A 25,522-nucleotide genomic window follows, 5' to 3' on the forward strand; every position below is an offset into this window, starting at 1 on the left:
AATTGAAGGACTATTTGCTATCACAGAACATTTTAGTGGATAAAAGGCTATAATAATGGAGTTGTTTATAAGTGTTCTCCATCACTCAGAAGTAAGAAGGAATGGGCTCAAAGGCCCTATAAGTGACCTGAAATCTTCTTAGACTTTTCTAAAAGAAATCTTTATATCTTATAGCCGTAGAAATTGTATTATAGAAAACCAAACTCAAAATCTAACCAAACCAAAATCTAAACTCTACGGATGGCTGAAACTTTGCAAATTAAATTTCCAGCCTTGTAGAGTTTACTTTTTTTTTTTAAGACGGAGTTTCACTCTTGTCACCCAGGCTGGAGTGCAATGGCATGATCTCAGCTCACTGCAACCTCTGCCTCCTAGGTTCAAGCAATTCTCCTGACTTGGCCTCCTGAGTAGATGGGATTACAGGCACCCACCACTATGCCTGGCAAATTTTTTTTGTATTTTTAGTAGAGATGGGGTTTCACCCTGTTGGCCAGGCTGGTCTCAAACTCCTGACCTCAGGTGATCCACCTGCTTTGGCCTCCCAAAGTGCTGGGATTACAGGCACAAGCCATCGCGCCTGGCCTAGAGTTTACTTTTAATGCAAAAACTGCCATAATTTTTGCACCAACCAAATAAAATTAAGACATCCCTGAAAATTGGGATGGGGACATATGAGTAGACTCTGATAACGGTGATAATTTTGAGCCTGAAATTCTGGGCAAGTTGTCAGTCTACCCCTGCCTGAAGAACTGTAATAGCCTCCCCTGAGGTAGTTGCTTTACAAGGGACTACTGTTCCTTCTGACAATCTACCTTTACCACCTCTCATTGCTTCTAAATCTGTAATCAGACTCAGGTGAAAGTAGACTCCAATGTGTGAGACACAAACTTAGGATGAACAATACACACCAAAAGAATTGGCTGATTTTGTCAATTTATATAGGCAGATACTGGTGAAACTGTATGGGGATTCATCTTAAGAGTGTGATATCAGCCGGGCGTGGTGGCTCACGCCTGTAATCCCAGCACTTTGGGAGTCCAAGGTGGGCGGATCACGAGGTCAGGAGATCGAGACCATCCTGGCTAACACGGTGAAACCCTGTCTCTAATAAAAATACAAAAAATTAGCCAGGCAAGGTGGTGGGCACCTGTAATCCTAGCTACTCAGGAGGCTGAGGCATCCGGGAGGTGGAGCTTGCAGTGAGCCAACATCGTGCCACTGCACTCCAGCCTGGGCGACAGAGCAAGACTCTGTCTCAAAAAAAAAAAAAAAAAAAAAAAAAAGTGTGGTATCAGGGTGGAGGGAATATGAAGTTGCATTAAACTCGGTTTATTAACATGGCTTCACTAGCAGAGATTCCAGATTTAGTGTGTTTGTCTGAGGGGTTGGGAGTGACTCTAACAGTTTATTTGTTGATTAACTAAAACCTGGACCAAAAGATAGCCTACGCTTAAGGGAGTCGAATTGCCAAAACTTTCCTGGTGCCACAGAAAGGATGGTATCAAATGACTCAGGAATATTACCTAGAATCTACAAGGAACTCAACAACTCAACAACAAAAGGAACAAACAGCCCCATTAAAAAGTGGGCAATAGGCCAGGTGCGGTGGCTCATGCCTGTAATCCCAGCACTTTGGGAGGCCAAGGCAGGTGGATCACGAGGTCAGGAGATCGAGACCATCCTGGTTAACACGATGAAACCCCGTCTCTACTAAAAATACAAAAAAATTAGCCGGGCATGATGGTGGGCACCTGTAGTCCCAGCTACCCGAGAGGCTGAGGCAGAAGAATGGCATGAACCCGGGAGGTGGAGCTTGCAGTGAGCCGAGATCACACTACTGTACTCCAGCCTGGACAACAGACTGAGATTCTGTCTCAAAGAAAAAGAAAGTGGGCAATAAACGTGAACAGACGTTTTTCAAAAGAAGACATACAAATGGCTAACAAGCATAGGAAAAAATACTCAACACCACTGATCATCAAAGAAATGCAAATTAAAACCACAATGAGATATCATCTTACACCAGTCAGAATGGCTATTATTAGAAAGTAAAAAAATAACATACATTGGCAAAGAGGAGAAAAGGGAACACTTACATACATTGGCAAAGAGGAGAAAAGGGAACACTTACACCCTGTTAGTGGGAATGTAAATCAGTATAACCTCTATGGAAAACAGTATGGAGATTTCTCAAAGAACTAAACATAGAATTACAATTCAATCCAGTAGCCTCACTATTGGATATTTACCCAAAGGAAAATAAATCATTACATGAAAATGATACCTGCAGCTGAGCATGGTGGCTCATGAGAGGCCAAGGCAGGCAATCACCTGAGGTCAGGAGTTCAAGACCAATCTGGGCAACATAGTGAAACCCCGTCTCTACTAAAAATACAAAAATTAGCCAGGCATGGTGGCAGGTGCCTGTAATCCCAGCTCCTCAGGAGGCTGAGGCAGGAGAATCACTGGAACCCAAGAGGTGGAGCTTGCAGTGAGCTGAGATTGTGCTATTGCACTCCAGCCTGGGAGACAAGAGTGAAACTCTGTCTCAAAAGGAAAAAAAAAGATACCTGCACTTACATGTTTATTGCAGCACTATTCATAATAGCAAAGATATGGAATCAACCTAAGTGTCCATCAAAAGATACTTGGATAAAGAAAATGTGAGATTATATATATATATATGTATCTCCATGGAATTCCACTCAGCCCTAAAAAATAATGAACTCAGGTATTAATATTTTGCAGCAACATGGATGGAACTAGAGGCCACTATCTTAAGTAAATAACTCAGAAACAGAAAGCCAAATATCACATGCTTTCACTTATAAGTGGGAGCTAAATAAGTGTATACATGAAATGGAGAGTGAAATAATAGACTCTGGAGACTCAGAAGGATGGGAAGGTAAAGGTAAGGGGGGCATGAAGGTTAAAAAATTACCTATTGAGTACAATGTTCACTATTTGGGTGATGGGTACACTAGAAGCCCAAACTTTGCTATTACATAACAAAACTGCACTTGTACCCCTTCAATCTTCAAAAACAAACCAACCAACCAAAAGACTCGGGAACATTAGAATGATAAAGTGGATTTATCATGTAAGACTTGCTTGCCCATTCACTGAATATTTCCCCTGTGAGGGTCCAGAGGGCACTCAAGGTTTTAAGAAATATGATTTGTGACAGAAGCCCTGGACTAGGCTCTCTGAATTCAGTGGAGGAATCACTCCTGTTGATGAGATCAGATGGTGGTAGGGACCATGTGGTGACACATAAATTATTAAATACAAGGTAGGCATGGTTATTGCATTAGGTCACAGAAACCCAAAGCAGTAATAAGAATAGTAGCTGCAAAATGTACGGCATTGGCTAGTTGATTGTGGAGTTTCTAGAACCAAAGTATATGGTAAACCTACTAAAATCTTGATGTATAAGCAGAAAGTTTTACGACTGGAAGACTGAAAGGATTAATGCTGCCATCATGAATTTAAAAGACACAGGGTGGCAATTCTTAGGTCGACCACATTTAACTTTCTTACTGGGGCTGTGGAAAAGAAACATGGATCTTGGAGAACAACAGTGAATTACTGCAACCTTAATCAGGTGACAATTTTCATTGCAGCTGCAATTCTTTTTTTTTAATTTTGAGACAACATGTCGCTCTGTCATCCAGACTGGAGTGCAGTGGTGCAATCTCAGCTCACTGCAACCTCTACTTCCCAGGTTCAAGAATTCTCCTGCCTCAGCTTCCCAAGTAACTGGGATTACAGGCGCCTGCCACCAAGCCCAGCTAATTTTTGTATTTTTAATAGAGATGGGGTTTCACCATCTTGGTCAGGCTGGTCTCAAACTCCTGACTTCAGGTGATCTACCCGCCTTGGCCTCCCAAAGTTTTGGGATTACAGGCATGAGCCACTGTACCCAGCCGTGCAGCTGCAATTCTAGATGTGGTTTCGTTGCTAGAGAAAATCGGACCCTGGCTTCTGGTGTTTAATAGTTGCACTGGCAAAGGCTTTTATCTATAGCTGTCATTAAGGACTATCAAAAGTTGTTTGCTTTCTGTTGGTTAGTAACACACCTTGACTGTCTAGCCTCAGGGCTATGCCAGTCAGGCTCTTTTGCAGAGCCTTCATTGTGTCTTTATTCCACAGAAAATCATGCTGGCCAGTTACATGGATGATGTCATTGATACGGTTTGGCCTTGTCTCCACCCAAATCTCATCTTGAATTTCCACATGTTGTGGGAGGGACCTGGTGGAAGGTAATTGAACCATGGGGGCAGGTCTTTCCCATGGTGTTCTCATGATAGTAAATAAGTCTTATGAGATCTGATGGTTTTATAAGAGGGAGTTTCCCTGCACAAGTTCTCTCTCTTTGCCTGCTGCCATCTATGTAAGACATGACTTGCTCCTCCTTGCCTTCCACCATGATTGTGAGGCCTCCCCAGCCATCTGGAACTGTAAGTCCACTAAACCTCTTTGTTTTGTAAATTGCCCACTCTTGGGTATGCCTTTATGATGTTAATTGGACCTAGTAAGAAGGAAGTTAACAACTGCTCTAGATATGTTGGTAATATATATGTAGGGCAGGTGGTGGGAAGCAAATCTGACAAATAATCAGGTTTCTGCCATCTCAGTGAAATGTCTAGGGTCCCATTGGTCTGATGAGAGAGAAGAAAAGGAAACATCAGTTAAGGCTGGTCCTTGGAGAAGCAGCCTGCCTGAAAAATCACAGCTACAGGCAAAAATAGAGCAGCCTGAGGAAAACTCAGAATGCACCTGCACAGATACGCAGGCAAGGCAGACGAGTTCCAACACAGAGGCCTTTTGTTCTTTGTGTGATTAGCAGGTTCCCAGGAAAAGTTTCCTCCCCTTCTCAGGCATATACACCATGGGCTCCAATGGGAACTTGCACAGGGAGCAGGGGCACTTACCTAAAACAAACCAGCAGTTATACAAACAAGTAAAGCAGCACCTTGTGCTTGCCTAGAGTCAGACGCACAACTATATAGATGAGGAGGAGTTGTGCAGATAGCTTTTCAGATAAGAGAAGTTACTCAGACAGCTACAGAGAGAAGAGGAGTTTCTTTTAAAAGCTTTTGAATTTGACTGTAAAAACAGCAACCCACTTGGGCTCCCGTCTCTGCTGTGGAGAGCTTTCTTCTTTTGCTTATTAAACTTTTGCTCTGGCCTCACCCTTTGTGTCCATGCTCCTTAATTCTCTTGGTCATGTAATGACCAGCTCAGATAACACCTTACACGAGACCAGTGACGCTGACCTGTTTCACTGGGACATGTCAGTATGCCCTTTTTATTTTTATTTATTTATTTTTGAGACAGAGTCTCACTCTGTCACCCAGGCTGGAGTGCAGTGGCATGATCTTGGCTCACTGCAACCTCCACCTCCCAGGTTCAAGTGATTTTCCTGTTTCAGCCTCCTGAGTAACTGGGATTATAGGTGTGTGCCACCACGCCTGACAAATTTTTGTGTTTTTAGTAGAGACAGGGTTTCACCATGTTGGCCAGGCTGGTCTTTAACTCCTGACCTCAAGTGATCCACCTGCCTCGGTCTCCCAAAGTGCTGGGATTGCAGGCATGAGCCACTGTGCCTGGCCCAATATGTCCTTTTTAAAGTGAAGGACAAGTTACTGCATCTGGCTTCTCTTAATCATGAAGGGGCATAATGCCATTTAGGCCTCTTTGGATTTGGGAGGCAACATTTACTTCATTGCGTGTGCTACTCTTACCCATTTACTGAGCAACCTGAAAAGTTGCTAGTTTTGGGTGGGACCCAGAACAAAACAAAGATCTGCAACAAGTCTAGGCTGCCATGCAAATTGCTCTTCAGCTGAGATACATAACACAGCATATCTGTTGCTGCTTGAAGCAAGTTCATCACGAACTGGGGCTTTTCTGACAAACAAACATAAGATTGTATGTGAACAGCCACATTACATCACCAATTGGAAATAGCAGAAACTAGGATTTGAGCAGGTCCTGAAGGCATAAGTAAGTTGCAGGAGCAAGTGTCACAAATGCCTATGGTCCAGATGCCTGCAATAGTGCCTCCTCCCCTCTCAGCATGCATGTATGATTCCATGGAGTGTTCTCCATTCCCATTTAATTGAAGAACCAATATGTGAACTTGGTTTACAGATGGTTTTATATGAAATGTTATCAATACCCCAAAGTAGACAGTTGTAGCACTATAGTCCCACTCTGGATTGGCCCTGAAAGACAGTAGTAAAAGATAATCATCCCAGAAGGTGGAACTTTTAGCAGTTCTCTTTGATATTCAGTTTGTTTGGAAGGAAGGATGGCCAGAGGTATGGCTCTACATTTACTTGTGGGTGTGGCTAATATTTCCATTGGATGACCAGGGATTTGGAAGGAATATAATTGGAAAATTGGTAACAAGATCTGAGAAAGAGATACATGGATAGATGTTTCTGAGTTGGCACAACATGTGAAGATATTTGTATTCCAAATGGATGCTAATCAAAGAGCTGTTGCAGTAGAGGAGGATATGAATAATCGTGGAAGGGAAAATGTTTTGTTGTTAATGGCATAGGCACTATGGGCATGAATTTGCCTTCCTTGCCTGCAATGCATCCATGGACTTATAAAATGCTTTACTATAATAATGTTCTACCTAGTATTGCTTCTAACAAACTCAATTTCTGGCAAATGTAATATGGTGATGGACTCATACTCATTCACTGGTCTTATTACATGCTCCATCACTCTGGAACAATTAACCTAATAGAATAGGTGGAATGGCCTTGTGAAGGCTCAGTTACAGGGCCAGTTGAGAGCAACACCTTGGAGAGCTGCAATAATATCCTCTAGTATATGGTGTATACTCTAAATTCATGAGCAATATATGCTGCTATTTTCAATGAAAATAGCAGGAGAATCAAGGAGTACACATGGCAGTGCACTTCTTACTGTTACTTCTAGTGATTCACTGGTGAAATTCCCAACCTAGCAACTTTGGGCTTTGCTGGTCTAGAAGTCTTAGTTTTAAGGAAGAAATCCTTTTATTAGGAGATATGGCAATGATTCCATTACACTAGAAGTTGAGACTGGTCACTTTGGGGTCCTCAAGTCAGTCAATCAACAGGCAAATAAGAGGTTATTCCAACTTGGGTGACTGATCCTGATTATTAAGGAGAATTTGGGGTATACAACTTAATGGGGTTACAGAAGAGTATGTCTGGAATGCATGAAATCCTTTGACACCTCTTAGGACTTCTGTTCTTGCCAAATTCTTCTTTTAATTTCTATACTTCTGGACTTGGTTTGTATTTAAGTTCTGTAACAAGGAGCTGTAGCTTCTCCTGAAGGACACCCACATCAATGAGGTTGGGAGTTTGAAAGTAACAAGAGACCAATGGGGTCTTTGTGTCCTCATGGATTCCACTACCCCCACAGGTTCTGATGTGTTTTTGCTCCTCTGTTTTATGTGCTGCTTCCCTTTTTGACTGTGTCCCCTAATGATTGCAGGCTGTAAAGGAAACATATCTCCCACAATTGCACAATGCCAATTCCTTATAATAAATCTCTTATTATATATGTATATATCCTAGGAATTCTGCTTCTCTGGTTGAGCCCTGACTAATATAATTGCTTACATTTCTGACTTGTTCTAACTTTACTGACTCTTCCTAGCCTGGTCCTCATTTGTTCATGTTCTATCTAGGGTTTGAGCATTCAGCCTCTTCTCTTCTTACACTTTCCATTTTATACATTCTTTACAGACATGCTCATGAATTTCCATTGTATTAACTCTCACTTATATGCTATTTATGTTTAAATTGTACCCCCAGCCTAAGCTTCTCTCATGAGCTCGAGTGATGTTTCTGCCTGCCTTAAGAGTATCTCTAATTGAGGATATTTCACAGCTATCCTAGACTCAACATTTCCAAAAATGACTTCATATTCCTGATCTTGGTAAGTAGCACCACTATATACCCATAACCTAAGTCATATACAAGTGTCTATTGCAGTGCTTATCCTAAACCTTTGTAATATTTATGTACCTCCCCACTAGACTAAAAGTGTTGAAGGAAGACACCAGTGAGTTAATCTCCTTATCCTGAGCACTCAACATAATGAACAGTATATAGTAGGCACTCAACATATGTTTAATAAGTGAATAAGATAAGTGAACAAATGACTAAATGAATGGATGGATTTTTTTAAAAAAGATAAAAATTGCAGAGAAATAATAAGTGGCAACATAGAAGAGGAATAGAACATAGGTAATCTAAAAAGACTATAAACTGAAGACCTAGGTCTTTGGTATAACATTCCAAAATTCATAGACACAGTTTTCCTAAAATACTATTTAACCAGAAGGTTTCAGTGAAAAGAAGTACCACTACTTAAAATTGCTAGAGTCTCTATGCTTTTTAGCATTCACTGAATTTTGTACATAAAGTGCTTCAGGTATTTAATTTAAATTCATGACAATGTGTGAAGCTTTGAGATTTATGATGGTGGAAGTAAACTTTCACGGACCAAAAAATGTTTTCATTTTTCTAATAGAAATTTTATAATTAAATACAGTTTATGCTAAATAACCATAATACTAGTGGAAGAACATATTTGTTTTTAGATTAAGGATAGCTGCAGAATCTTTATTAACAAGTGAAGATATAGTTTGTATTTGTGTTATCAGTAAAACAACCAGTTGTCAATTTATCTACTAGAAAAATAATTAAGTGCTTAAATGCAAACAGAATAAAAACTATAAGATTCTGTCTTCAATTTGCATTAATATAATTATACTCCATGGCTCACTTATCAAATGACTTATCTCTACAGAAACCATTTCTTTACTGTCACACACTGATAACAACACATAATCACCACACCTTGTAGAATTTTCTAGGCCTGAAACATCAGGAAAAGTATGCAAGACAAATACTTTACCTTGGGTGCTACTGATATACTGCGTAGGATTTTTAGAGCTATTTGCCATGTTTTACATTTAATTTGGACAACTAACATTTATATATTTTTTGTATTTTAAAATTATTCACAAAATTAAATCAAACACAAGAAGAAGAAATCCAGAGGGCACAAGTCCAAGCCTCTGAAGAGATGGGGCAAAGATATCTCCAATTTGTGTCCTGCAGTTGTTTTATTCTGTGCTTAGATGCAAAATGTTTTATAAGTCATCGCTGCCTAATGGATAAAGCCTCAAATCTGTTCTTTTTGAGACCAAGTCTTGCTCTGTTGCTCAGAGCTAGAGTGCAGTGGCACGATCTTGGCTCACTGCAACCTCTGCCTCCCGAGTTCAAGCGACTCTCCTGCCTCAGCCTCCTGAGTAGCTGGGACTACATTCGCATGCCACCACACCTGGCTAATTTTTGTATTTTTAGTAGAGACAGGGATTCACTATGTTGGCCAAGCTGGTCTCAAACCCGACCTCAAGTGATCCACCTGCTTCAGCCTCCCAAAGTGCTGGGATTACAGGCGTGAGCCATTGTGCCTGGCTTCAGTTTCATTTCTTACAACTACTTCCTATGCAATCCACACCCCCATCACACTGAACTCATCTAAATTTCTTCCACACACCATGCACTCATATTATGAACTTTCATTTCTCTGCCTTGTTTAGACTGTTTCATCTGTATGAAATGCAATTCTGATTCTTTTTTGGCCTGATCATTCTGCACAGCCTAGTACAAGGTCACAGTCTTCATTAAACTCTTCACAGGCCCCACAGTCTTACTTCTTTCTGTATTATCAATTTTTGTTGTTGTTGTTGTTGTTGTTTGAGACAAAGACTTGATCTGTTGCCTAGGCTGGAGTGCAGTGGTCTGATCTCGGCTCACTGCAACCTCCCCCTCCCAGGTTCAAGTGATTCTTCTGCCTCAGCCTCCCGAGTAGCTGGGACTAAAGGCATGCACCACCATGCTTGGCTAATTTTTGTATTTTTAGTAGAGATGGGATTTCACTATGTTGGCAAGACTGGTCTTGAACTCTTGACCTCAGGTGATCCGCCCACTTTGGCCTCCCTAAGTGCTGGGATTACAGGTAGGAGCCACAGCACCCGGCCTCTGTATTATCAATATTTTTACTTTTGCTTTCTTCGTTACTCAAATCAAATCACTTTGGTTAAGCCCGGTGTCAAAAGAGAGAGAAAATATAATCTTTTACCAGTAAAAACATTAAATATTTGCAAGCAAAAGAAAATCTACCACAGTCTGTCCTTCTGATTACAATCATTCAGATCTTTTTTCCTCCCTCAAAATACACTCACCAACTTGGAGATAACTTAAAAGCCCTATACTGTCGTTATTTCCTGCTCAAAGTCGACAATCTATGAATAATGCTACAATCTTTATGTTTATTCTTGATGTATCTCCTCTTGATCTGGAGATCTATGAAGAACAAAGACAAGTTATTTGCCCACAACACCCAAAATACAATGGTGAAATGGGAACTGGATAACTACAATGAATGATACTACTCAGAAAGTGAAGAATGGTCCTGAAATTTCACTGTCTTGAAGTTGCTGCTAACTTAAAGTGGGGAATAGTCCTTTGTTAGGCCCTGATTTTGCCATTTTGGGATTAGTTCTAGTCGAATTTTCTCTGTGGCTCTTGCCTCACACTCTGGGAAGTCTTGTCTTAGAGCCGTTTAAAAAAGCCATTAGAGAATAGACCCTTCTCGGAAAATGAGTATGTCTCTCTACCGGCTTCCTACCTGCAAACATGGAGGAGCTCAAGTGTCTTTTCACATTTCAAACCATGAAGTTTCTTTAATCCAATGCTGATCATTCTTTTCACAGTACTTACTCTACTTCTATTTGATTCCAGTCAACTCCATGCGCCAATGCCATAGCCACGATTCTTTTTGAGACATACCTCTGTCTTTCTTTAGACTTAATGTCAGTCACGTTAATCCTATCACGCTTTGGTTGGAGAGCTACATCCTTACCTGTTTGTCCAGACTTTAAAATTGTTCAGCTGAAAGGATTTACTGAAGGCATCTTAATTTACTGAAATGTTTTAACAAAGGTATGATGGCCACATTCTTGATTGGGCCATTATCCTCCTATCAATTCACCTTTGTAGCCCAAATGCCTTCCCATCTTTATTTTAGACAGCTAGATATGAGAATCAATCAGATCTTCCAACTCTGCATGTCTCTAAATTTCTGAATGTTTTACTCCCTGTCATTACAATTTGCAAACTGACCAATTATTTTGAGTCCATATCTTTATTGTACTACCTTGTCAACTGTAGCTAATAGTAACTGATACATGCTAACATACTCTTTGCCTGCTGTTTCACTGAAAGCTACCAGCTCACTGGGAACATTAACTGCCTTCCAATTAATTGAAATAAGTGTTTCACCAAATGTTCCAATACTGCATTACATATAGATAGCCATCCTTCTAGTCCCTGGTAACAGTTACTTTGTCATCTATTGCCAGGACCTAAATCCTATGCCACATATTTTAGGATTTTTTTTTTTTTTTTTTTTTTTTGAGACAGAGTCTCACTATCACTCAGGTGTGATCTCGGCCCACTGCAACCTCTGCCTCCTGGGTTCAAGCCATTCTCGTGGCTCAGCCTCCCAAGTAGCTGGTGTTACAGGCATGCACCACCATGCCCAGCTGATTTTTGTATTTTTAGTAGAGACGGGGTTTCACCATGTTGGCCAGCTGGCTTGGCCTCCCAAAATGCTGGGATTACAGGTGTGAGCCACCACGCCTGGCTCATATTTTAGGATTTTTATTATGGTAACATGTCACCACACTTTCAGTGTCAAATTATTTATTTGTCAGGATAGGCTAGGTTATGCCACATTAACAAATGACTCCCAAATCCAGTCACTTGCAACAATAGAGGTTTATTTCTCTATTTTTTTTTTTTAAGACAGAGTTTCACTCTTGTCGCCCAGGCTGTAGTGCAATGGCACGATCTCGGCTCACTGCAACCTCTGCCTCCCGGGTTCAAGCGATTCTCCTGCCTCAGCCTCCCAAAGTGCAGGGATTACAGGCATGAGCCACCAGGCCTGGCCTATTTCTCATTCTTAATACATGTACACTGCAGGTCAGTAGTGGCTCTGTTCCAAGTAGTTCTTACCCTGACACCTAAGCTGATAGAGCAGGCTCTATCTAGAATATTGCTAGTCTTGTGGCAGAGGGAAAAGTGACAACATGGCACATGTTGGCTCTTAAAAGTTTTTGCTTGTGCATGGCATGTGCTACTTCTCACTTCTCATTTGCTAATAAGGCAAGTCTTCTTATTAAGATTGACCCTAATGAGGCAAGTGATATCTCCTTCTAGGTAGAGGCTGAAGCTATCTGCATACAATTTAATCTACAACACATACCAATTCCACTTCTGCAGCTCAGGAATTTTGCATTGTTTCTTCTACCATGGCTTCTTGTTCTTCTTGTTCTTTTTTTCTGAGATGGAGTCTCGCTCTGTTGCCCAGGCTGGAGTGCAGTGGTGCTATCTCAGCTCACTGCAAGCTCCGCCTCCAGGGTTTACGCCATTCTCCTGCCTCAGCCTCCAGAGTAGCTGGGACTACAGGCACCCGCCACCACGCCCAGCTAATTTTTTCTATTTTTTTAGTAGAGACGGGGTTTCACCGTGTTAGCCAGGATGGTCTCAATCTCCTGACCTCGTGATCCGCCTGCCTCGGCTTCCCAAAATGCTGGGATTACAGGCGTGAGCCACCGCTCCCCGCCCATGGCTTCTTTTTCTAGACTGTCACCTCTACTTGTCCCTACTTAAAATATAGGTGACATACTCTTTCCACTAACTTCAATGTGCAAAATTTAAACTTTCACAATTTGACATTTTGGTTAATATTTAATGAAATTTATATTTGTAACCTTGCTTTGTTAACATCTCTAAAGGCATCACTTAGGCCAGGCGAGGTGGCTCACACCTGTAATCCCAGCACTTTGGGAGGCCGAGGTGGGCAGATCACGAGGTCCAGATATCGAGACCATCCTGGCTAACACGGTGAAACCCCATCTCTACTAAAAATACAAAAAATTAACCGGGTGTGGTGGCATGTGCTTGTAGTCCCAGCTATTTGGGAGGCTGAGGCAGGAGAATCGCTTGAACCCGGGAGGCAGAGGTTGCAGTGAGCCGAGATCGTGCCACCACACTCCAGCTTGGGCCACAGAGCGAGACTCCATCTCAAAAAAATAAATAAACAAAAATAAATAAAAACAAAAGACAAATGAAAATTCGATTGGGGTAGTGGGAAAGATTATCTGTAGGTACATGACCATTGAAAACACATTTTAAGGATGCAATTTGGGACCAGGGAGGGGGGATAGTGGCGTGTTGGAAAGGTCTTTGTGGCGACGAACTTTCAACCGAGGGCCAGGATCTGAGGGTTTAGAAATACACTGCCAGGACTATTATCATCTTTAAGTCATTTACTAGTTTTTAACTTCTGCTTGTCTGCGACAACCTAACACAGGAAGCAGCTGCAGTCTTCTCAAACCGCAGCCGCTGACCTTAGCGGCAAGAGACCCGACCTGCCCTCCAGGCGCCCGGCGCTCGGCTCCCAGAGGCGCCGCGCAGCTCCCTCAGCGGCAGTCACGGCCGGCCAGCGCGCGCCCGGCACGCGCGCCCCCAGGGCCTCGGCGCGCGGACCCGGCTCTCAGGCGCCGCGGGAGAGGCCCCTACTCACGGAGCGCGCGGCCCGTGCGCCCCCGCGCCGACCGCATTCCTCAGTACGTGGCACCCTTGGAAAGTGCCTGTCTGGTCAATCGAAGAGTCCTCGTTTCGACAAAAAAAAATTCCCCCAGAAATATGCATAGCACGGCAATGAAGGGGTTTTCACTATGAAGTAGAGTGATGATGGTCCGACCAGGTCAGGACGAACATGTGAGGAGTTGGATCTAAGCAGGCACTATTAAGGACAGTCGCATCCGGGCCCTCCTGCCGCAAGCTGCCCTCCCAGCCAAGGGTCCTTCAGGTAGGAGGTCCTGGGTGACTTTGGAAGTCCGCAGTGTCTCATTGCAGATACTTCTTAGCTCAGGGCCTGGTGGCTAGGTTGGTTCTCTCCTTTCCAATCGGAGACCTCTGCCGCAAACATGTTTCGCCAGATCATCAGTCAGGCCAAGAAGCATCCGAGCGTAAGTTCGTGACCTCTCTCTTAATGTTTTCCCTTGTCTTTCTTGCGTCGGGGTGCGCCTCCTTCTGTTCCCTGGGAGCGTCCTCATTTACAGCCACTTACGGTCCGTCAGACCAGACCCTGCCCCTCCTAGTGTTTGTCATCTTAGTTGCCCCAGGCCTCTGTGACCCTCTACGCCATGCATTGTGGGGTTTTTTCTGACAGGCGGAAGGTGACGGACACTGCTAGGAAAAAAAAAACTAGTGAATGTTGGAACAGTCTGGTGGCTGCGCTCTTTTGCAGGTTGTGCGGTCCAAGAGGGATAGATGTTCGCTGTGTGGGTCAGAGACTAGCATAGGTCAGGTTTTCTATGTGTTATACCATCTCTGGAGGATCTTGTATTCACCGCATTGCACCACCAGGCCTTCTGGTAAATAAGAGGGGCCCGTGATCTTGGAATCCTCACTTTGTCTGGACGTCGTTGCATTTGGGGAAATTTCGTAGTGCAGAATTTAATTGCAGTTCTTTCGCATCTCATTTTCCCTCAGCACATCAACGTGCTGTAGAGCTAAAAGTCTATGCAATCTTTAATCTGTCTTAAATCTAGTTCCCTAAATACGCAGCATTGGTAGCATTACGTTTTCAGAGATAATGCTTAAAGCCAGTATTTGTAATAGATACGATTACTTATTCAGATTCTTTTCAGATGTATGATGTATGAAAAATTCATACATCTTTATGGAGGCACCCTTAAATAATTCGCAAAGAATTTGTTTTTCAAGCCCCAGGATAAAGGAAGCCAGAAAATTTAGTGGGAATGACATGTAAATATTAGAGAAGTGAAGAAGACTCGATACATTTTCTTGGAAATTTAAAAATGTACCTATAATTTGCTCCACATTAAAAAGTAAGACACTTAAACCAGAGTCATCTTAACATCCTTTCCAAATTCCATTTGTTTCTTTAGAACACAGTTATAAGAAATCTTACCTCAGTGTAAGATCTACTTTATTTAAATTTTAAGACAAAACAGCCCAATAACAGTTTGAGACTTGGAAATCAATGTGCAGAAACTACTGTAATCTCTCGTTGGCCAGTGTCTTAAGTATTTGAAGATGGTTATTCTATTTTGTGTTTGGTTCTAGTTGATCCCCCTCTTTGTATTTATTGGAACTGGAGCTTCTGGAGCAACACTGTATCTCTTGCGTCTGGCATTGTTCAATCCAGATGTTTGGTAAGTACTTAAAAATGTTTAAAACTTTAATAGCTGATCAAGGCAGTTTAGGAGCCACAGTCTTTGTAGGGCAGTAATATCAGGGTAGTAGAAAGAATCTTATATTTACAGTCATACAATAATTTCAGATCTCAAATCTGCTGTTTTCATTTACTTTTTCTGGTTCATGAAATTATCTAATTTCTCTGAGTCTCGTTTTCTCTTTGGTAAAGTAGAACCACTAATACCAAATCTTGTAATGTTTTGAGGATTGACATAATAATAGTTGTTTTTATAAAATAATCATGGTTCTTGGCACATGTAAATGTTTTTTGCCTGCACTTGGACATTTGCAGTTGGAAAACAATAGACGATCAAAAGATTGATTCATCATTATTCTATGCACTTTTCTATATATCACTTTATTAATGAAATGGAAAGCTTTTGTGAAAGCCAGGTAAAAAGTATCTAGTGATACGGATTCTGTGTTCTACCTTTTTTCTAATTGATTACATGAGATTGCTTATTATAGATCCTCTACCTGTTTCAACTTCATAATGAAATAACACCGTACTTCAGCTAATAGAAAATAAGATTGATCTGTTCAAAAATGTGTTCTTAAGTACAAAACACTACTTTAAATAGTGCTTTATTATTATAACAGCCATAATGTTTTATTTCTTTTAGTTGGGACAGAAATAACCCAGAGCCCTGGAACAAACTGGGTCCCAATGATCAATACAAGGTAAACTATAAAATTGTTTTAAAGTTGTTAGAAATTGTGTTGTAATAAGTTTTGTCATGGGGTGGGTTTTCTTGAAACTGGATATATGAGTAAAATTCCATTATATTGAACTTTAAAGAGCTGTTAGGTAGTTCTGTGAAGTGAAAATGGTATATTGCTCTAATAAATATTTTTTGCTGGGTATTTTATTGCTAGTATAAGAAAAGAAGGAAAAATAGTATAGCTATCACTTACCATTTTCTTAGTTCTTAGATAGTCTTACACAGTGTTCTCAAACTTCATTGTACATAGAGCTTGTTGAAACACAGATTCTTCAGCCTTATCCCCAGAGATTCTGATTCAGCTGGTCTTTTGTGGGGCATGAGAATTTAGAGTGGTCTGTGGAACTACTCTTCCAGAGAATGATTTCATGGACTGAGACCATTTATTGATTCCCCAAACATAACCTTCCTTATGTGTAAAGAATTTTGCATACAAAGACCCTGCCCAGCATCAAAACCGAGGGCAAGCCAGGCACGGTGGCTCATGCCTGTAATCCCAGCACTTTGGGAGCTGAGGCAGGCAGATCACTTGAGATCAGGAGCTGGAAATCAGCCTGGCCAATATGGTGAAACACCATCTCTACTAAAAATACAAAAATTAGCTGGGCATGTTAGTAGGTGCCTGTAATCCCAGATGCTTGGGAGGCTGAGGCAGGAGAATCACTTGAACCTGGGAGGTGGAGGTTACAGTGAGCCAGGATCACGCCACTGCACTCCAGCCTGGGCAACAGAACCAGACTCTGTCTAAAAAAAAAAAAACCCCAAAAACCAAGAGCACCTTCATTAAGATATACTATTCACATACCACACAGTTTACGTGCTTGAAGTTTATAACTCACTCAATGCATTTTCCATAATATCAAGCCACTTCATCAAAAGAGAGTAACTGGCTGTTTGATTTATCACTCTGAAGAACAGGGTCCCTGATCAGTGTGTGTCCAGCACTCCTTGACAGGTGTACATCTATGATGGATTATCATTACTCATAGCAACGTTTTTTTGTTGTTGTTGTTGGAGGCAGAGTCTCACTCTGTCGCCCAGGCTGGAGTGCAGTGGCATTATCTTGGCTCACTGCAGCCTCCACCTCCCAGGCTCAAGCGATTCTCGTGCCTCACTCTCCTGAGTAGCTGGGACTACCGGCACGCACCACCACACCCAGCTGATTTTTTGTATTTTTAGTAGAGATGGGATTTTGCCATGTTGGCCAGGCTGGTCTTGAACCCCTGGCTTCAAGTTGATCCGCCTGTCTCAACCTCCCAGTGCTGGTATTACAGGTGTCAGCCACTGTGCCTGCAGCCTGATAGCAACTTTTAAGATCACCCTTTGTGGATTTCACGTTTTCCGCTTAACCTGATTATAATTTGGCTTCTAAATCCTTCAATAGATCTCCTTACAAGAAGAAAATAAAAATGCAGTGGCTAAGCTGAAACATCTATCTCATCTGTGTTATATTTTGCCTCTAAAAAGATAAACGGGCATCCTGATTTTATGTCTTATGAATTTGTTTAAACTAAATCCATTCCAGAGAAAATAATTCCACATACAAGAAACTTTTAAAAAGTAAACAAAAAAAACCCAGCAGGCTTTGGTTCTTCCACCAAAGAGCGTATTGGAATCTATGGGTGTGTGTAGTTCAAAAAATGTAACAGATGATTCTGATAATGCAGCCAGTTTACTAATGTTCTGAAATATCACAACACATGCCAATATGAGGCCTTGGGAACCGAAAATGAAGTGTTGCTGCAACAAAAACCTAATGTGTGTGGCATAGCTTGGGCTGTTAATAGCTATGACACTGATATCAGAGTCTGGAAAGATGAAGAGTGTCATGTTATGAAATGACAGAAATGAAAAGGAACCAAATCCAGAAACTTGAGAACCTGGAGTAAATGAAACCTACTTAATACTTTTTCTAAACCCATTCAGGTAGACTAGATTATTATCTCCATCATTCACAATCTCTCACCTAAGAGAATTTGTTTTTCTGGCCCACTGACATCAGATTTGATTTGTGACTTGCTGTGGGAAATTATGAGTTGGAGGAAATGATACCTGCCACTCTTGAACCATTATGTGGTTCCTCCGTTCTTTTGCTTCTCTCATGAGACCAAAATTGACAAGTAAGGGCTACTCATTCACCTTAGAAATGGAATGAAAAAAATATGGGGCAATCAACATACAAATGGCATATAATGTGAGTGAAAAGTGAACTTTTATTGTTGTAAGCCACTAAGATTTGAGTGTGTTAATTTGGGCTGCCATAACAAGATACTGTAGACCAGGTGGCTTAAACAACGAATTTATTCCTCAGTCCGGAGGCTGGGAAGTCCAGATCAAGGTGCCAACCAATTCTGTTCCTCATGAGAGCCCAACCCAGTTGTGTCCTCACAAGGTGGAAGGAGAGGAGTGAGCCCTCGCATAAAGGCACTAGTTAGAGTGTTCCACCCTCATGACCTAATTACCTCTCAAAGGCCCAGCCTCCAAATACCATCACATTGGTGTTTGAGGTTACAACATGAATTTTGGGAGGACATAAACATTCAGTCCATAGCAGAGGATTATTTGTTGCCATGCTATAATCTAGCAAAAGCTATGAATAAAACAGCAAGAGACAGGACCAAAATAAGATTTGAGCATTAAAGGCCCAGCAATACTTATCAACTGAATAACAGTTGAAGCTCCCCAAAGCTAAGATCAGAGTATGTTGTGCCTTCCCAACTGTTGTTTCAGAGACTCTCAAAGTAGCCAGCATTAAACTGAGAAAAAGAATAGAGGTAGGGAAATTGAAAGCAGGTTTTAAAATTATAGAGAGAATTTTGGATATGAAGCAGGTAAATCAGAAGCCTGCTTAGTTTTAAGAAAATTGGCAAAAATGCCATGAATGTGCTTTTGACTCTGCATGGGTGTAGGGCCTTGATCTTGCAAATCGTAGAACTTGATCTCAATTACCTCTTTTTTTGAGACAGAGTCTCGCTCTTTCGCCCAGGCCAGAGTGCAGTGGCGCGATCTCGGCTCACTGCAAGCCCCGCCTCCCGGGTTCACGCCATTCTCCTGCCTCAGGCCCCCCTCCCCAGTAGCTGGGACTACAGGCACCTGCCACCGCGCCCGGTTAATTTTTTGTATTTTTAGTAGAGACGGGGTTTCACCGTGTTAGTCTCGATCTCCTGACCTCGTGATCCGCCCGCCTCGGCTTCCCAAAGTGCTAGGATTACAGGCGTGAGCCACCGTGCCTGACTTCAATTACCTCTTTTATAAATTAAGAATGAGAAGAGTTATTGTGATAATTAACTAAGATAAACATAAAGCATCTAGCCCGGTGCCTGGGCAGGAGCCCAACAAATGTTTATTTTCCTTTCCTTAATATATACCTGCAGACCCTTCTGTAAATTATTTCTAATATTTTGTTAATATGTTAGAGGATAGCACAAGTAGTTTTTTTTTTTTTTTTAAACTTATTTTCTAGGTTAATTGTTTCTTAAAAGAACACTGTCAGAACAAAGAATACTGCTTTATGGATTATTTATAATTTTCTGTCCATAAAAGTCTGTGTCTGTCTGTATCTCAGTGATAACTTGGTAATAAGCTTTACAACCTGAGGATTTTTTTTTATCAGTAAAATACATGAGTTTTTCAGAAATAAATAAGTTCAGGTATATTTGAAGAAATAAAAGGGGTTTGAAGAAAGAATGAATACAGATTTGTGAACTTCATGCTTAAAAACCCTGAAGAAAACGTTTATCATTCTGAAATTGTGGTTCTTTTGGAGATAACTGACATAGTCTTCAAGTAATTATAGCACAACCTCTTTAGCATTCTTTGGCACAAGAATGAATAAACCCAAGATTTTAGCCTTATTTGGGCTTATGTACAAGCATTAATGTGTCCTTAGTAGAAACTCTGGACCAGTTTCAAATATGTAGTTTTTTTTTTTTTAAGTTACTGAGGGAGGGAGTTTTTTTTTTTTTTTTTTTAAGCAATCACAGTAAGATTTATTTCTAAAATTAATTTTAATTGATTATAAAGAAACGTTGGAAATTTTAAACAGCAAAAATACTGTATTATTTAAAAGCCATTACCAGAGGTGAAGTGTCAGTTTGATATTGAATATAGTCTGGGTTAGGAAATTAGTGAGAGAGAGAAAATATCTCAGAAGTTATGTAAACCACAAAACAAAGCAGTACCTTATATTACTAGCCTCTTTTTATTGCAGGATCTCTCCCTCTAAATTATAGCAGTTCACTCAGCAAGTAGGGGAGGTAATTCTTGTTAATCCTCTATTATGTTGGCAATTCTTCCATGTACTTAGTAGAGTTAAGGCAAAAACTTACTGAATTGGAAGTATGTGTCAGAAGGAATTCTTAATTATTCACTTTGAAATAGAAGAATTTTCCTTATAGGTTCCAAGTAGTAGACTGTACTAACACTGCTCTTCTGAAATAAATTGAATATTTTTACCTTGCCAAAACTGTCATTGAAGGCTAGAATTTTAGGTACAGTATTTTTCTGTGAATGACTTTTATGTTGTTAAATATTCTTTTACAAATTCATATCTGTAATTGTTACTGTAGAAAACCAAATACAAAGAATTCTAAAACCTTTGTACCGTCTCTATGTATTTGAGATTACTTAAAATACGTTTTTTTCTGTTCCAAGTTCTACTCAGTGAATGTGGATTACAGCAAACTGAAGAAGGAACGTCCAGATTTCTAAATGAAATGTTTCACTATAATGCTGCTTTAGAATGAAGGTCTTCCAGAAGCCACATCCGCACAATTTTCCACTTAACCAGGAAATATTTCTCCTCTAAATGCATGAAATCATGTTGGAGATCTCTATTGTAATCTCTATTGGAGATTACACTGATTAAATCAATAAATAACTGAAACTTGGTATGTGTCACTTTTTTATGCTGAAAGTATGCTCTGAACTTTAGAGAATAGGAAATTAACTATTAGAATTTAAAGAATTTTCTGAATTTCTATAGTTTGAAAATACAACTTTAAGCTGCTTTAATAAAACACTTCCATTTTGTGTATAGACCGTTGGTAACTTCACTAGAGCATACATAGCAACTGGAACTGGAAATTAATAAAAAAGTAAATTGGGAAGGATACTCAAGCATCTGACATTGGCAAAATGGAAACCTTTGAGTTTCTCTTACTGGCTGTTGTTGAAGTGTGTGCAGTTTTTAACAGTGGTTTTTACTTGACATTTTCTTTGTTGCGATTTTCAAGGTTATAAGTTGCTTTGGTCCTAGGATTGAAGTTGAAATCTGAGTTTATCACTGCTAACCATGGTGCTAGTAGTCAACAGATCTTGAGAATTTTGGCTGCTGAGTCTTGGTGCAGGTTTTCTTTTCTTTTTTTTTTTTGAGATAGTCTGTCACCCAGGCTGGAGTGCAGTGGTACAAACACGGATCACTGCAGCCTCGACCTCCTGGGCTTAAGTGATCCTCCTGCCTCAGCCCCTAAGTAGCCAGGACTACAGGTATGTGCCACCATGCCCAGCTAATTTTTGTAATTTTTTTTGGAGACAGGGTTTTGCCATGTTGCCCAGGCTGGTCTCGAACTCCTGAGCTCAAGTGATCCACTCTCCTCAGCCTCCCAGAGTGCTGGGATTACAGGCTTGAGCCATTGCCCTCAGCCATGGTGCAGGTTTTCAAAGGCCAGGAAGTATATTCATAATTTTAAGGTGGGGAATATAGCAAGTTTTCACATAGGTGTGTGTAAGTCATCACATCATAGAAATTTGAGGAATTCAGTGACATTAATTTTGGTTTTTCATATATAAGTATACAATTAAATGTTTACAGGGTAGTAGAAGCACATTTTAAATGTCAGGAACTGAACTAAGTATTTGAATTACATGGATTATCTAAAAAATTTTGAAATTTTTAAACGAGTTGAATTACTTGAATTCATTCTGTTAGTCAAATGGTGGATATTTGAGCCCATGTAGTTTTGAATTTAGAGTGTGTACAGTGTTTTCAGTTACCAGACTCCATGCTTTTAGCTCCTATGTGTCATGCATAATTTGAACCTCTAAGAGCAGGGTTTCTCAACCTTGCTACTACAGACAAAAAGCACTTTTTCCCTCCAATTTCCACAGGCTGTGAAAAACATGGAGACATTACCAAATGTCCATTGGTGGGCAAAATTGCTCCATTCCTACCTCTGTTGAGAATTACTCTAGATCCTTTGGCACAAATTACCTCAAAGTTTAAAATTGTGTAAACAGTGTGTCACGTAATTGAAAAACATTAAGCAACTCCAAATAAATGTTACATTAAGAAATTAGTAATAACATTTTCTAGAATTGAGGATCATTTTATGCATCCTTAAAAATTCTTTGAGAGTAGTATCTTTCTGTGTCTATCCTTGGACTTTGCAATGTAAGAATAAATACTAAGTTTGACATGAAATAGGATATGTTTTAATGAAGAAACTATTACTGATATTTAAGAAAATTCAATGGCAATCTAAAGAAATTGTCATTTACAAATGCATCAGATACCAATGCTGCCACGAAAGATAACACACTCTTTTTTTTTCTTTGAATGTTTAGAATTGTGCTTGTGCTTTTTTTTTTTTTTTTTTTTGTGAGACTGAGTCTTGTTCTGTCGCCCGGGCTGCAGTGCAGTGGCGTGATCTTGGCTCACTGCTCACTGCAACCTCTGCCTCCTGAGTTCAAGCTATTCTGCCTCAGCCTCCCGAGTAGCTGGGATTACAGATGCCCACCACAATGCCTGGCTAATTTTTGTATTTTTGGTACAGTTTCGCCACGATGGCCAGGCTGGTCTCAAACTCCTGACCACAAGCGATCCGCCTGCCTTGGCCTTTCCAAGTGCTGGGATTACGGGCGTGAGCCACTGCTCCTGGCCCTACTATGCTTCATTCAGAAAACAGACTGCTGTGTTTGTTTCTCATGTTAATGAAGTCAGCAGGCAAAGCTTCGTTTCAATACAGATGTCCTTGGGTAGTAGTTACATGTATTTGAAAATTTGCAGTTTTCAGAATTTATATATGCTTCCCAGTAGGTACTTGTCTTACTCTGTTGCTGTAAATGAATACCCGAAACTGGGTAATTTATATGTAAAAGAAGGGTTATTTTGCTCGTGATTCTGTTGGCTGGAAGATTGGACATCTGGTGAAAGATTCAGGCTGCATCCACTCATGATAGAAGGCGAAGGGTAGCTGGTGTGTGCAGAGATCACATAGACAAGAAGCAAGAGAGAAGGGGGAAGTAGTAGGTTCTTTTTAATGACCAGCTCTCCTGGGAGCAAATAGAGTGAGAACTCACTCATTACTGAGAGGGCTACATTCATGAGGGATCTGTTTTCATTACCCAAACACTTCCCATTAAGCACCACCTCCAACATTAGGGATCAAATTTCTTTTTCCTTTTCTTTAATCCACTTTTAGACACTGAGTCCTGCTGTGTTGCCTAGGCTGTAGTGCAGTGGCTATTCAAAGGCATAAACAGTACACTGCCTGGCCTCAAGTGATCCCACTGAGCCTTCCTAGTAGCTGGGATTACAGGCACATGCCTCTGTGCCCAGTGGGGATTAAATTTCATGAGGTTTGCGGGGGACATGCTTTCAAACTAGAGCAGTTTTCCAAAAAAAAAAAAAAAAGCTAAAAATATACTAAATTTTACTTCTTTCAAGTTTATTACCCAAGTCTGGTCAGATTTTATCCTTACCACTCCACTAAAAATGCTTCTGTTAAGGTTTTATCAGTGACCTCTGTTTGTAAATTCAAGTTGATCATCAGTATCGCTTTGACCTAACAGTTGATACAGCTCCTCTTTGAAACACTCTTCCCAGGTCCCTAGAACACCATACTGTTTTTGTTGGCCTTCTACATCACTGGCTTTTCTACTCAGTCTCTTGCTCATGCCCCTTTGTTTCCTGAGTTATTTTCTGTTCCATTTATTTATTTAGAAAGGGTTTCTCTCTCTCACCCAGGCTGGAGTGCAGTGGCACATTCATGGCTCACTGCAGCCTCCACCTCCCAGGCTCAAGTCATCCTCCCAGTTCAGCCTCCCAGGTAGGTGGGACTAATTTTTTTTGTAGGGGCAGCATCTCACTATGTTGCCCAAGTTGGTCTGGAACTCTCAGCCTCAAGCGATCCTCTTGCCTTGGCCTCCCAAAGTGTTGGGATTACAGGTGTTAGCCACCATATCTAGCTAAATGAGCTTTTTTAGGTAAGGAGATTATATCATGGCAGAATATATGTTACTTAAGCCTTAGTTATTATAAACATTGGAATTCATTTATTCTTTTCCTTTAGAAACTTTAATGGGATTTTCTTTTTTTTTTTTTTTGAGATGGAGTCTCACTCTGTTGCCAGGCTGAAGTGCAGTGGCGCCATCTTGGCTCACTGCAACCTCTGCCTCCCAGGTTCAAGCAATTCTCCTGCCTCACCCTCCCGAGTAGCTGGGACTACAGGCGCATGCCACCACACCTGGCTAATTTTTTGTATTTTTAGTAGAGACAAGTTTTCACCATATTGGCCAGGATGGTCTCGATCTCTTCACCTCGTGATCTTCCTGCCTCGCCCTCCCAAAGTGCTGGGATTACAGGCGTGAGCCACCGTGCCTGGTGGGGAAAATTCTAAAAGCCATATTATATAAAACTTGGAAAGAAAAGGACTATTTGGTAAAAGCTTATTCAGCTGTTAACATCTGATTAAATAATCTTTTTATTGCAAATATCATTGATTTCAACACATGAACAAGGTGACTGGTTTTTACACCAGAGCTGTAAGTCTTAAGAAGTGGGATGATTTATATGTCTCCCTAGGTTTGCTAAAACAATGCCTGTCCACATAGCGTGCCATAATAATGTTCCACCCTCTCTGATTTGCATTATGACTCAATGAATTAAAATCTTGATATACAGGTCATTTATCCTAGGTTGAAAATGATACTGAGTTAAACCATGCCTGATATTCAAAGAATTATTTTATGCTATGTGAATGACAAACAGCATCTGGAAAAATGTATCTCAGGTCTCTTCCCCTGCTGTTGTTTTTTAATCTTAAAATGCAGCAGCTTGTATACTCTATAACCTTTTTCTGTTTGTTCCTAAGCAGAAAAAGAAAGGAATTAATTCTACAAGATGTTCAGACCTCCATCCTAAGTGAAGACACATTGCAAGCTTCTTTTTCAAACTTTGCTAAAGAGTCATTTAATCTTCCCTGTTATATGCAGACAGTCCCAACTTACATTAGCTCTTACGATTTTTTGACATTACAATGGTGCAAAAGTGATATGCATATTATGACATGATCATTTAAGTAAATTACATGAGATATTCAACACTATTATAAAATATGCTTCTATATTTTATAATATAGATGTGTTAGATGATTTTGCCCAACTGTAGGCTAATGTAATTGTTCTGAAAATGTTTTT

At 40.6% G+C, this 25,522-nt stretch overlaps 1 protein-coding gene across 1 annotated transcript; it reads left to right on the forward strand.

Annotated features, from left to right (window-relative positions):
* The first annotated feature begins 13,958 nt into the window (after positions 1-13,958).
* On the forward strand, positions 13,959-20,995 carry NDUFA4 (NDUFA4 mitochondrial complex associated). Its single transcript, XM_032760505.2, has 4 exons — positions 13,959-14,128; positions 15,252-15,340; positions 16,007-16,064; positions 20,759-20,995. The coding sequence occupies exons 1-4, from the start codon at positions 14,087-14,089 to the stop codon at positions 20,813-20,815; spliced, it is 246 nt and encodes an 81-aa protein (XP_032616396.1). The 5' UTR covers positions 13,959-14,086; the 3' UTR covers positions 20,816-20,995.
* The last annotated feature ends 4,527 nt before the right edge of the window (positions 20,996-25,522 follow it).

This window comes from Hylobates moloch, unplaced genomic scaffold (genome assembly GCF_009828535.3).
Source record: "Hylobates moloch isolate HMO894 unplaced genomic scaffold, HMol_V3 SCAFFOLD_1, whole genome shotgun sequence".
Lineage (NCBI taxonomy): Eukaryota > Metazoa > Chordata > Mammalia > Primates > Hylobatidae > Hylobates > Hylobates moloch.